The following is a 14,707-nucleotide window of genomic DNA, read 5'->3' as shown; positions in this document are numbered from 1 at the left end:
TTCTGAGCTATTTGGAAATAACTCCAATGGCTTTTTAAAAATGGAAATAGAAAAAAAAATCCTAAAATTCATATGGTCCCACAAAAGATCCTGAATAGTCCAACAAATCTTGAGAAAAAAGAACAAAGCTGAAGGCATCATGTTTCCTGATTTCAAAATATACCACAAAGCTACAGTAATCAAAACAGTATGGTACTGGCATAAAGACAGATATATAGACCAATGGAACAGAATAGACAGGCTAGAAATAAACCCACACATATGCAGCTAACTGATCTTCCACAAGGAAGCCAAGCATATACAATGGGAAAAGGACAATCTCTTCAACAAATAGTGTGGGAAAACTGGATATCCACATGCAAAAGAATGAAAGTGGACCCTTATCCTACACCATACACAAAAAAATCAACTCTAAATGAATTAAAAACGTAAACATAAGACCTGAAACTATAAAACCCCTAGAAGAAAACACAGTGGACAAGCTACTTGACATCAGTCTTGGCAATGATTTCTTGGCTATGGCACCAAAACCACAAGCAACAAAACAAAAATAGGCATGTGGGACTACATCAAACTAAGCTTCTAAGCAGCAAAGTAAACCATCAACAAAAGCAAAACGTAACTTACAGAACGGAAGACAATATTTGCAATCCTTGTATTTGATCATAGGTTAATATCTAAAATATATAAGAAATTCCTATCATTCAATAGCAAAAAAAACCAAACAATCTGATTTTAAAATGGGTAAAGGAGTTAAATAGACATTTCTCCAAAGAAGACATACAGATGGCCAACAGGTATATGAAAAGGTTCTCAACATCACTAATCATCAGGGAAATGCAAATCAAAACCACAATGAGATATCACCTCACACCTGTTAGGATGGCTGCTCTAAAAAAACAGACAAACAAAAAAATAAGTGTTGGCAAGGGTGAAGAGAAATTGGAATCCTTACATATGTTGGTGGGAATGTAAAATGGTGCAGCCACTACGCAAAATAATTCCTCAAAAAATTAAAAATAGAATGATCATATCCAGCAATCCCAGTTCTGAGTATATATCCAAAAGAACTGAAATCAGGGTCTCAAAGAAATATCTGCACTCCCATGTTCACTGCAGCATTATTCACAATATCCAAAATATGGCAACAAGCTAAATGTTTATCGACTGATGAATAGATTAAAAAATGTGGTATGTACATACAATGGAATATTATTCAGCCTTAAAAAAGGGAAACCCTGCCATTTGCAACACCATGGATGAACCTGGAAGACATTATGGTACGGGAAATAAGCCAGTCACAGGACAAATACTGCATGATTCCACTTACATGAGATATCTAAAATAGTCAAACTCAGAAGCAGAGAGTAGAATGGTGAGTTTCCAGGGACTGCAGGGAGGGAGAAATGGGAGTTGTGTTCAATGGGTATAGTTTCAGTTATGCAAGGTGAGTAAGTTCTAGAGAGCTGCTGTACAATATAGTGCCTACAGTTAATACTATACTGTGCACTTAAAAATTTGTTAAGAAGATAGATCTCAAGTTAAATGTTCTTACCCCAATTAAAAAAAAAAAAAAAGGAAAAGGAAGCATCAAGAATCTGGATCCTCAGTTAGGAGATATTCAACTAAGAGCTGAATATCTAAGTCAACTAAGAGATATTCTACTTTAGCCTAAAATATTAACAGTTGTCATTTCCAGTGGCAGTACTTCCATTTGATACAATTTCCTTTTGCAGAATTCTATTTCCTAATTTTGCTTTGATGATAACGTATGACTTGAACAGATTTACTTTGTCTCCCCCCCAAATAAATAAGTAGAAAAGAAACCACTGGTCTACTAATGTTTTAATAATTAAACATTATTTTTAATTTTTAAAGCAACACCAGTTTGTTGTAAAAATTCAACACTACTCAAAACTACTGTTACTTTAGTGAGCCTTCAAGACGTTTTCTATGTATTAACAATTTAAACTTTTGGGTTGGCCAAAAAGTTTGCTCAGGTTTTTTCCATAAGATGTTACGGAAAAACCCAAACAAACTTTGTTGGCCAACACTATATATATATATGTGTAAAAGACTATATATGTATATGTGTGTACATATATGTATATATTTATATATATATACCCATAGCTGACAAAAATTGGATATCACTGTGTAACCTGTTTAAAAACATTTTTACCTAAACTTAAAAAAAATTGCTCCAAGAACCTTTCCTTTTCTTTTTTAACCTATATAAAGCTTTAAGCAAAGGATTTTTTAAAGTCCCTTTAGATACATACTATTTTTTAATTGTTATTTTGTGTATTTATAAAAATACATCCTTATTGAAAATATTCAAATGATTCTGTAGTATATAGAATTGAAAATTAAAGTCCCCACCTGACTACTCCATAACCCTACATTCCTCCCTTCCAAGGTAACCACAGTTTAGAGTTAGATCTACATCCTGCTGGATTTCTTTAGTGCACACACACATATATGTATATGTATACACACATACATATTTCAAAAGTATCTTGTTCAGAATATTAGAGCTTATTTTCATTTTATATTTATGAGCACCATTTCAAAATTTCTTCATATGTAGTGATTCACTCAGTAGCTAATTACAGCATAGTGTCTAAAACATGGATTTGGAGCCAGACTTGTTATGGATCAAATCCCAGCTCTGCTATGAGGGCTTGGCCCAGTTTCTGATCTTCCTATCCCTCAGTTCCATACCCTCCTACTCCTGTAACATGGGAGTTGTATTAGGTTGAACCACATGGAAGGCATATGATTCACACAGTTCAATCTAATAATGGTACCTATCTTACAGTACTAAGTAACACAGCTCAACTTCCAGCTGGGTCTCCTGACCCCTAAAGCCTATGAATTCTTTCATTCCAGCCCAGGGCCTCACTGTACAAAAGCAGAGATGTCACCACACCAACACCTGAGCATACACTGTTAACATCTGCTATGGCCCAAACTTAACCCAAGCGATATGGGAAGGAACACTGCGATTCTGGGCCATTGGCAATTTCTGTCTCAAAACATCCTGGTGATTTAAGTGAGACCTTTTGAATGTCTGTGATGGTTAATTTTATGTGTCAACTTGGCTAGCCCATGGTACCCAGTTGTTTGGTCAAATATCAGTCTAGATGCTGCTGTGAAGGTATTTTTTAGATGTGACTGACATTTAAATCAGTAGACTTTGAGTAAAGCAGATTACGCTCCATAAGGTGGGCCTCATCCAATCAGTTGGAGGCCTTTAGAGCAAAGAAGTAGAAGGACTTTTCCTTAAGACAGCAACTTAAAAACCCTGAGTTTCTAGCCTGTGGCCCTGTGAAATTTAGACTCAAGACTGCAATATCAACTCTTTTCTGAACTTCCAGCCTGTCAGCCTGCCCTGTGGTTTTGGACTTGCCAGCTCCCCAGTCATGTGAGCCAATTCCTTAAAATCAATCTCTGTCTATATTTATTATTTACAGATATAGATATAGATATATGTTTTGTTTCTCTGGAGACTGCTAACTAATACAAATTCAGCTACTGGTAAGAGGTGCTGCTGTAACAAATATTTAAAAATCTAGATGTGGCTTTGAAATTAAGTAGCAGAGGCTAGAAGAGTTCTGCCTTGAAGAGACTGTTGGTAGAAATATAGATGTTAAAGGATATCTGGTGAGGGTTTACATAGGAAAGAGGAAAGCTATAGAAGAAGCTTCTGTTGTCTTAGAGAATACACATATTGTCATGAACAGAATGTTGCTGGAAATAGGAGTGTTAAAGGTGTTTCTGGTGAGGTCTCAGACAAAAATGAGGAATGTGTTATTGGAAAATGAAAGAAAGATGATCTTTGTTATAAAGCACAGAGGACTTGACTGAATTGTGCTCTGTTGGATGGAAAATAGAACTTGTAAGTGATGAACTTGGATACAGGCAGACCTCAGAGATATTGCAGGCTTAATTCCAAACTGCCACAATAAAGCAAATACAGCAATAAAGCAAGTCACACAAATTTTTTGGTTTCCCAGTACATATAAAAGTTATACTTACACTATATTGTAGTCTATTAAGTATGCAATAGAATTACGTCTAAAAAATGTATATACCTTAATTTAAAAATAATTTATTGCTAAACATGCTAACCATCATCTGAGCCTTCAGTGAACTGTAGTAGTAACATCAAAGATTACTGATCACAGATCCCCATAACAAGTATAATAATAATGAAAAAGTCTGAAGCATTGTGAGAATTACCAAAAGGTGACACAGAGACAGGAAGTGAGCAAATGCTGTTGGAGAAATGGTACCAACAGATTTTCTTGACACAGGGTTACCACAAAGCTTCAGTTTGTAAAAAGTGCAATATCTTGAAGTGAAATAAAATGAAGCACAAAAAGATGGGTATGCCTATATTTAGCTGAGGAGGTTTCTAAGCAAAGCATTGAAGGCATGGCCTGGTTTCTCTTTGCTGCTTACAGTAAAATGTGAGAGGAGGGAGATAAATTGAGGGAATTGTTCAGCAAAAAGGAACCAGAACTTGAAGATATGGAAAATTCTCAGGCTATCTACATTGTAAAAAATGAGAAAGCATGTTCTGGAGAGAACACCAAGGGTGTGGCTGGACGACCTTTTCTAAAGAGATTAGGCATGTGACTTGTGGATCTAGTCAACCATTTCAGCAGAAAGGCTGACAGCTTGGACTAAAGAGGACAGAGATAGGACAGGGTGAAGACATGCTGTCAGCCTTCTGGGATTCTACAGGCAGGAAACAAGCTATCAAGTAAAGGGAAGAATAACCCCGGGGATGGGGCCACCTCCTCAATTCCAGAGGATGGGGCAACTTCCTTGGTTTTAGACAGCAGGGCCCCACTGAGGGCTGAGGAGGTGGGGTCACCACCCCAGTGGGCCTAAAGGACAGAGCATCTAGCCAGAGGATTATTCGCAAGCATTAAAATCTAATGGAATTTGCCCTTTTAAGTTTTGGACTTGTTTGAAACTCATGACATCTTGTTCTCCTTTCTGTAAAGGGAATGTCTATCTTATGCCTGTCCCACCATTATATATTGAAAGCAGATAACCAGTCTGGTTTTACAGGTTCACAGATGGAGAGGAGTTTTGTCCCAAGGCGAGTTATACCTGAGTTTTATCCATATCTGATTTAGACACTTAAGATGACATTTTGAACTTAAGAGTTGATGCTGGAATGGGTTAGGATTTGGGGGATGTTGGGATGGAGTGAATTTATTTTGCATCTGAGAAGGACATGGATTTTTGGAGGACAGACTGTTATGGGTTGAACTGTATCCCCCCCAAATTCATGTTATAGTCCTAATCTCCAGAACCCCAGAATGTGACTGCTATGGACTGAATTGTGTCCCCCCATCCTGCCACCAATTCATATTTTAAGCCCTAATCTCCAATGTGATGGTATTTGGAGATGGGACCTTTTGGAGATATTAGGTTTAGATGAGTTCATGAAGGTGGGGCCCTCATGATAGGATTAGTGCCCTTATAAGAAGAGACACTGGAGAGCTTGTGCACATGTGTGCTCGTGTGCTCTGCCACTTGAGGCAGCAAGAAAGCAGCTATCTTCAAATCAGGAAGATAGCCCTCAGCACAACCTAACCACATGCACCCTGATTTCAGACTTCCAGCTTCCAGAACTGTGAGAAATTAAATTTCTGTTGTTTACGTCACCCAGCCTATGGTATTTTGTTATGGTAGCCCTAGCAGAGTAATACAGTAACCTTATTTGGAAACAGGGTCATTGCCAGTGTAATTAGTTAAGATGAGGTCATTAGGGAGGGCCCTAATGAAATGTCACTGGTGTTCTTATAAACAAGGGAAATTTGGACACTGAGATAGACACACATAGAGATAAGATGATGTGAAGAGAAGAAGGGAGACGATGGCCATCTGCAAGGATTAGATCCTTCCATCACAGCCCTCAGAAAGAACCAATCCTGCCACATCTTGATTTCAGACTTCTAGCCTTCAGAGCTCTGAGACAATATCTGTAGAAGCTCTGTAAGTCACCCAGTTTTGTGGTATTTTGTTGAGGTATCCCTAGGAAACTCGTAAAATACCTTTGAAAAACCTTGGGTAGCCTGACTTCCTATTGGGAAATACAAAACTTATGAGACGCATACATGTGTGGGAAAAGCCAGACACATGTTGTTATACTAGTAAATAATCCTATGAGTTGACATTCTCCATTTTAATAAATGAACAGTAATTTGGGGGAATGAAAATTTGCTATGCCTATCAGGATCAAAAGTTATGAACATACTAGCCATTATTCTCTTCTATAGATATTTGAAGATTTGGGTATTTACTATTTATGCAAAATACTGTAATTTCTTTTTAATTGACTCTGTATTAAATTTAAGTTGGAACTAACACTCGTATGGGACTTGGTATTTTAGAAGAATATTCAATATATTCTTTTAAAATAATGCCAGATGTCCACATTAATTTAGATATTGGCTGATACAATGTATTATTTTATAAGAAGCAATGAACACCAAACAGAATATATTAGAAAACTTAAAAATAATATTATCAAGACCTTTTAGAGTTTATGATATTAAAAATATTGACTTTATTTTTAGCAATAAGCTATTGAGATTCAAGTATTCGGTTGTCAATTACAAAAGAAAGTACTTTAAAAACTACAGTAGAAACTAAAGTCAAAGCTTTTAACACAATCTCCATAGCAACGTGGGAAGGAGCAAAGTCCGGTGGACCAAATGAAAGACACAAATTCTCAGTTTCAGATCTTAGCATTAACTCACCACAGAAAGCCATGTTTGTATCTTGGTATTTCATTTTTTGCTATAAACATGGGCACTTCTGGCTTTTCTTAACAAAAGGGCATTACCTAAGTCCTATGTATTTGATACACTCATTTTATTAAACTAACACTATTATATTTTATGTTCTAAAGCAATATAAGATATTCACACTGAATTTCTAGGTTTAAGCAGAGAAATAAGTAGCAGTAAATATGCAAATACTTATCGAACAAGTTTCCCAAATTTCATATAAAGAACACAAAAATGACTTCATTTAAGGGATCTACTTTATTTGCACAAATTAATTACCATGATAGAAAGAAAGTTTATCTTTTCAAACAGGTATTTAGAATTTTATCAGCTACTAACAGAGCATCCTTATCATACTGAATTGTTTTCATTTTCATATTTTTAGTACGAAAATGTCTTCTATAGCAAACTGTGCAACAACAATGCAGAAGGATTTTACTATAGTTTAATGGGAGATTTTCCTATGATGATATCTTACTCATATGAAGATCATTTGCTAAAGACATACATAAAATAAATTTTTAGAAGTCTTTGAGCTACAAAAAGAGATCATAGTTAAGTCACTTAATATTTATTACATACCAGGCACCATCTTGGGCTCTTTACATAAATGATCTCATTTAATCCTCACAATGACCTTATTAAATAGATATTATTACTATGCTCATTTTATTGATGAAAAGATGAAGCTCAGAGATGTTAAATAATTTGTCCAAGGTCTCCCAGGGGAGAAGTCAGAATCAGGACCTGTGCACTTGACCGATATTCCCTACTGCTCCTCATAGATGTGCCTATTTCATTAGTTAATTTTATTCATGTAGTAACATACTCAAATCCTGACTCAGTCCTTTCAACTCTAATTTAAAATGGAATTTTACTAAATTTGGTGATCTGATCACCTCTGATCAGAAGTAGCAGATAAGCAAGTTTTGGAGGAGGGCTTCTGTAGGCAGGCACAGTAAAGCAGGAAACATTAAAAATACAGAAAGTTGAAACAGGAACTGAAAGTATAGCAAAATAGGATTATTCAGGGTAAGAAAAAGACAAATGCAGTTTTGGGAAGGAGTGGGTAGAGAGATGGAAAAGGTAACTACCATTTGCCGAGCACCCATTATGTGCCAAGTGTTTGCCTTCATCATCTGCTAATCCTTAGATGGCCCTGCCCAGCAGGCTGTTCTTTCTCCATTTTGAGGCTCTGAGAGGTTCAGCACCCTGCCCACGCTTGCTCTCATTCTACAAAAATGATTATAAAGGAAACGCTTCTAGGACTGAATAGGGGTAACAAGTTATCCTGAAAAATGTACTAACCCAAAATACCACATTTGATGGATAAGTGAGGTATTATAGTATTTTTTTTCATCTTTTAAAAATGTGAACTTAGAAGATTCTAAATTTAGAAAATCTATAAGCTGAGACTGTGCTAATGGGGGATTTTTCATTTCATGTCCTATTTTTAATTGTCTGATATTCTTTTTTTAAACTACCAGAATGGGGGTTTTTACTTAGTTAGTTAACATTCTTAGCAAATTCAAGGCACTGTGCCAAGAAATAGACAGTGGCAAGAGAATGCTATTTGGAAGCGTTAGAAATTCAAAACAGAAACACACACACACAATGCTCAGCCACACACTTTCAGTTAGCAATGCGAATTAAATAGAAGAGCTGGGCTGGACCCATTATATAACAAATATTTTGTTCTTACATTCCTTATTGCCTAAAGACTATTGTGAATAGGAAAACACTCCTACAAAGAATGAGCTACTCTAAATAACATATACAATAAAACCGTTCTGTATAAGACCAAAAATGTAATAAAGAGAAATCCAGTTTTCTTGTGATATTGAAAATGTGCATTTGTTTCATTTACCTGTATGGCAGGAAACATTCTATGCCCCTTTAAAGCTGCTGACTTACCAACACTTTTATGTGTGTCCTCCACCCTTCCCCACGTTCCCACCCCTCGCCCAGGTGTAAGCCCTGGAGTCCACTTAGGAATGATTACCCCTGGTGCAGCCCTGCCATTGGCGTCTCTCTCAAGGGAAATAGCTTGGGGTAGACAATCGTAAACATGGGCTCACTACACCGGTGACAGTGCCCCAAGGGGCAGTGCAGCAGCTCCAGGAGACTTCTGGGTAACGAGATTGGAGACAGAAAGTCCAGATCTGGAACACAAGAGAAAATCATGCACAAATAAAAAATGAGATTTCCTTAAACTTGGCTTCTTAAAATATTTCTTATTGTTAGCAAATAAGTTCAGTTAGTGAAAAGTACTGCATGTTGAAAATTCTGTTATCCGATAGGCATTGAATAAAAATGTAACATTATTTGGAAATGAAAGATGCTTTTTACATTTTTGATACTAAGAGAAAACCTAAATCTACTCTTTTAAGAGCAACCTGAGCCGTCCTGAGGTAGAGGCCAGGAAAGAATAAGACCAAATATTCTTTAAGAACAAAGACTGAAAAGGTGTTAAGTTTACCCAGGGAGGGTCTGTAAACTTCGGTAAGAGACAGAGAATAAAAAAAAGACTGGGACTGAAGACTAAAACAGACTTTCATTAAATTCTTCCTAAATCTATTGGGCATTTAGAATCTTTCAAGCTAAACTATATTTACTGAAAAGAATGAAAGGGGGAAACAAAGAAATCAAAAATTAATGAAACTGGGCTTCCCTGGTGGCGCAGTGGTTGAGAATCTGCCTGCCAATGCAGGGGACACGGGTTCGAGCCCTGGTCTGGGAAGATCCCACATGCCGCGGAGCAACTGGGCCCGTGAGCCACAACTACTGAGCCTGTGCGTCTGGAGCCTGTGCTCCGCAACAAGAGAGGCCGCGACAGTGAGAGGCCCGCGCACCGCGATGAAGAGTGGCCCCCGCTTGCTGCAACTGGAGAAAGCCCTCACGCAGAAACGAAGACCCAACACAGCCATAAATAAATAAATAAATAAATAAAATTTAAAAATTAATGAAACCAAGCTTTTCCTTGTCTCACTCCCATGAGCTGTCACTAATAAAAATAGGGTGTTTCCTCCTCAGTTTAGTCTGAGCTACACAAAAGAAATGTTTAAAGCAAAACATCCGAGTGGCCCAGGCAATCACTGAGCACAAATGTACACTGGGTTGCTACTGAGAGTAAAACATCTAGTAGAGAGAGAAACGGTCATGATGAGGTGACACCTAAAAATCACTGAATCATCTTGAGGAAGGAAATACAAATGATCTTATCATCTTTTATATCTGTCCAGACTTATCAATAACCATTTTGAAAAATGTAATTTGCTCATAGGTGAATAATTTCAGTTTTCTGTTTAGTTTTTAAAAACAACTTAATTTGTATTAGACATTTCTGGAAGGTTAATGTTAGATGTTTTTGTCTGCACCTTTTTTTTTTTTTTTTTAAAGCAAAGACAAAACATTTAGTAGTTTTAAAAGCACTTGAAATGTATTTTCTTATTAATGTTGCCTAGTGCTTTCTTAAAGCATCACAGGTCCACTCCATGTCACCTATGACATCTACACACCGCCAGATCCTGTGGTAATACTGCCAAAGGCTCCTGAAATTAATTTCCCTTTAGGTATATATATTTCTCAGGTGTAAGGAGGTTACAAGGCAAAAAGTTGTTCTGTTGGAAGAAGTACCCAACTTTGCTTGAAGGATAAGATCTTTGCACATTTTTCGATACAGAAGAAAGTACCTCTGCCAGCCTTCTCACTTTCACCAAATATGTGCTCCCAAACACCAATTTCTCTCATTTAAACTGCATAGTTTAACTTTTAACCTCTGTTCTTTGTGACTGAAGATCATATTTAGTGAATGCTTCTCTGTGTCTGTAGGGGGTGCTGAAGGGCTCAGTGTTGATAAAATATTTTAATATTAAAATATTAAATATTAATATTAAAATAAAATATTAAAACTTTTCTCTTATAAAAAATGTTCCATTACACAACTACGCAAATGTACTTAATGCCACTGAACTGAACACTTAAAGATGATTAAAATGGTAAATTTTATGTTACGTACATTTTACCACAATTTTGAAAAATGAACACCAAAATAGCATAAAACACAATTCCTAAGCTCACTGAATAAGAGGCAGGAAAAGAAAAGAAAAAAGAAAAGAAAAGAAAAGAAAAAAGAAAAGAAAAGAAAAGAAAAGAAAAAAGGAAAGGAAAGGAAAAGGAAAGAAAAGGAAAGAAAAGGAAAGGAAAGAAAAGAAAACAGTCCCGTGTACCTTTTAGAAAACTGTGGTAGGTGTGATGCAGACTCCTCATGGCCAGCTCTTGCAGAGGCAGGACGTGATCCTTCTCTGTCCCTATGGCCTTCACCTCAGCAGGGAGGAAAACTGTTAGTTGCCCTGATGAAAAGGAAAGCAGCTTCACCTCAGAAACTTGAATGGGAGCACCACAGCTACAGAAAGACACACATTCACAGTAGTATTAGCCAAAAGGAAATGACTATATGTGCCAATAAAAATATGTTAATCAAAATATACATTTAAAATTTTAAGACACTGATGAATTAGCAGAATTCTTTTCAAAGTGAACAGATGCTATTCTGGGTTCCTTAATAAAATCTGGCATAGAAATTTAGATGCATCATTTGGACCTCAGCTAAATCTTCACTGAGTTCCAGACACTTCCAGTAAGGACAAACTTAGAAGAAATTTCCTTCATAGGGTCTATACAATTTGCTTTGTAAGCTCTATTCATACTCATTTTCTTACCCTTTCCAAGTTTATGTTTATTGAAATTTTCAAAATTAAAAGGAACAAAGAGTACTCTGTTTAGTTATAGTACCATGGTTTAACAAAATTTTTGTGTTGGGGGAAAAAAACCCTACAAAGCAAACAGATTTGTAATGATAGCAGATAACTTTATTGGGTCCTTCCATAAACCTGTGAAGAAAATATTCTTGGCAAAGCCTATTGAATAAGCCAAGTCACATCCTATTCCCTACAGCCACTCATAACCAGAAGGCAGAGACATCCTTGTTCCTTTAGCTACAGGGTTACCAAAACTCAGGAGTCCAATCTCATTCTACCTCCTGTCTGAGACCACCAGCTTACCTGAAAGTCTCAAAACTTTTCTTCTCTAACGACAAATAGGTGCCAACAAACCTTGGCTCTCCAGATACAACGTGAGATAATCTCTCTACCCTCAACTAGAAACAGGCAATGAAGAAGGCACAGGACTGGAAGGCAGAAGCCCTCAGCTTATTTGTTCACTACAAGTTCCTGCATTTGCTCATTCCTTTCATCAGAAAATGTTTCCAGAGCACCTACTATATACCAGCCAAAATACTTAAAAAAAAAAAAAAAGATGACCCCCTTCCCTTGAAAAATGTAATAATTACAATATAATTATTCTAATATTGGGTCAGAGAAGGTGGAGGAACTGACTTTTTCTAAGGAATTAGGGAAGGCTCTACAGAGAAGATGGTATCTGACCTAGAACTCAATTAATTTTACTCAATTTCTCCACTCAGCTCAAGAAAAAAGAACCTCAGAAGGCCACGCTGGCCCTCCTACTAAGCAAAACCTCTATCCCAAAAGGAACCATTTTTCCAAATTCTAACATTATAGTTTGGTTTTGCCTTCTTCATAGCATGAAGAATCCTGTGTCTGGCTCCTTTTGTCAACATTATCTTTCTGGGATGCATCCACGCTACTGCATGTACTATAGATTATTCATTTTCATTGCTGTGTAGTACTGGTAAACATATGGGCTGTTTCCAGTGTGGGGCTATTATGAACGTTGTTGTATATATTATTTAATATATATGAGCATAAAATTCTGTTAGGGACATACTTAAGATCAGAATGAAGCTTATTACAGTGAGGAGAGATGGACAATTAAAAGATAAACACATGCTAAAATAGAGTGAAGAGGGGAGTGACAGCTGTACTACTTTAGATAATATAATCAAAGAAAGTCTTTCTGAGGAGGTGACATTTCAGCAGAGACTTGATTGAAGAGAAGAGTTAACTCAGGGAAGGGGAACTCAGTCACAGTCTGGTAGGTACCTTAAACTGAGGACAAGGAACTAAGAGTTCAGGGGTCCAAAGCAGCAAGAGTTCACAGGACAGAGAACCTTACGGGAGAGAGATGTACAGAGAGAGAACTCCGGAGATTTGCAGAAGGTTCCGCTTGAGTATTCAGATGAATACTGATCAGCACATATGAGGAAACTACCTGAGGCTGGAAAAAGGACGAGCTGAAAAGATTAAAAGTAACAGTGCCCAGCAGTCACAGAGGGTTGGAAATAGTGCCTGCTCTTATCAGTCAGACTTGAACCTCATAATTCAAGGGGCATTGTGTAGAGTACACAAAAAGGTCTTATCTCAGTAGTGGTGAATAGTTAGCGCTAGACTGAACACCATTCCATTCCCACCTAACAAATCCTTAAGAGCCATATCTGAAAAGATTAAACTGTTTCCAGTTAAATGTATCCCAGAACATATATCAAGAATAGTTACATGAATACAAAAATATCCAGCACTCAGCATCATAAAATTCACACTGTCTGGCATCCAACCAAAAATTACCAGCCTTTTCAATATATGACCTATGATGAAGAAAAAAAAATGCAACTGAAAACAACCAAGATAGATGTTAAAACTGGCAGAAAAGGTCATTATAACAATAATTATAATTACTGCATAGAAGGACATGTTGCATACATAGCTCTCACCTAAAGAAACCAGAAATAAGAGAGCAAATTAAGTTCTAAGTAAATTAAAGAAAAGAAATAATAAAGAAAATCAATGACATAGAAGAAAGGAATAGAGAGAAATCAGTGAAAACAAAAGCTGGAACTTTGAGAAGATCAATAAAAACGGTAAATCTCTAACTAGTCTAATCAGAGAGAAGACACAAATTACCAATATCAGAAATGAGAAAGGAAGTATTGCCCGATTTCTACAGATAATAAAAATATAAGAAGCAACTTTATGCTAATACAAAGTCCTTGAAGGACAAAAATTAGCAAAGCTCACTCAAGATACAGAGAAGTTGAACAGCCCAACATTTATTAATGAAGTTGAATTTGTAGTTAAAAGGTTGGAATACTTCCCAACTCATTCTATGAAGCCAGCATTATCCTGATACCAAAACCAGATGAACACACAACAAGAAAAGAGAAACCACCAGTATCATTCATGAACATGGGTGGAAAAAGTCTAAACAAAATTTTAGCAAATTGAATTTAACAATGTATAAAGTCATATGACCAAATGAAGTTTATCTTATTAATAAAGATTGTATTAACCTTAAAAAATCAATGTAATTCACTATTTTAAAACCTAAGAAAGAAAAACCATATAATCATTTCAATGATGCGGAAAAAGGGTCTAACAAAATTCGACACCCGTCCGTAATTTAAAACACTCTAAGCAAACTAGGAATAGAAGGGAATTTACTAATCTGATAAAGCATATGTATGAAAAAACAACAGTCAATATTATACTTAATGTTGAAAGACTGTTTTCCCCATAAGTTCAGCAAGACAAACATGTCTGCTCTCACTGCTTCTATTTAACATTGTACTGGAGCTTCTAACCAGTACAGTCACGAAAGAAAAAGAAATAAAACGTGACCATATTTGAAAGGAAGAAGTAAAACTGTCTTTCTTCCCAGAAGACATGAGTGCAGGCAGAAAGTCCATGATAATCTAAAACAACCCTACTGGAACTAGTAAGTGAGCTTGGCAAGTCTGGAGGATACAGGATCAGTTATACAAAACCATTTGTATTTCTATATTGTTGCAACAATCAATTGGAAATTTAAAAAACTTTAAATACCATATATGATACTATGAAAAATATGAAATACTTAGAGATAAATCAGACAAAAGATGTCCAAGACAAGGAATTAGACATTTATTGTGATCACGGGCT

The 14,707-nt window shown here is 36.4% G+C and overlaps 1 protein-coding gene across 3 annotated transcripts in view; it reads right to left on the bottom strand.

The window, feature by feature from the left end:
• LRRC28 (leucine rich repeat containing 28) overlaps positions 1–14,707 on the bottom strand; it is a 180,332-nt gene that overhangs the window by 21,961 nt on the left and 143,664 nt on the right. For all 3 annotated transcript variants that reach the window (XM_036843625.1, XM_036843623.1, XM_036843624.1), the window contains 2 exons: positions 11,045–11,220; positions 8,818–8,977 (listed from right to left, as the gene is read on the bottom strand). In XM_036843625.1, the coding sequence (XP_036699520.1) occupies positions 8,818–8,977; positions 11,045–11,220 (336 nt within the window). The remainder of the gene's footprint in view (positions 1–8,817; positions 8,978–11,044; positions 11,221–14,707) is intronic.

This window comes from Balaenoptera musculus, chromosome 2 (genome assembly GCF_009873245.2).
Source record: "Balaenoptera musculus isolate JJ_BM4_2016_0621 chromosome 2, mBalMus1.pri.v3, whole genome shotgun sequence".
NCBI lineage: Eukaryota > Metazoa > Chordata > Mammalia > Artiodactyla > Balaenopteridae > Balaenoptera > Balaenoptera musculus.
The sequence above is the reverse complement of the archived record's forward strand: the minus strand, read 5'-3'. Positions and strand labels throughout refer to the sequence as shown.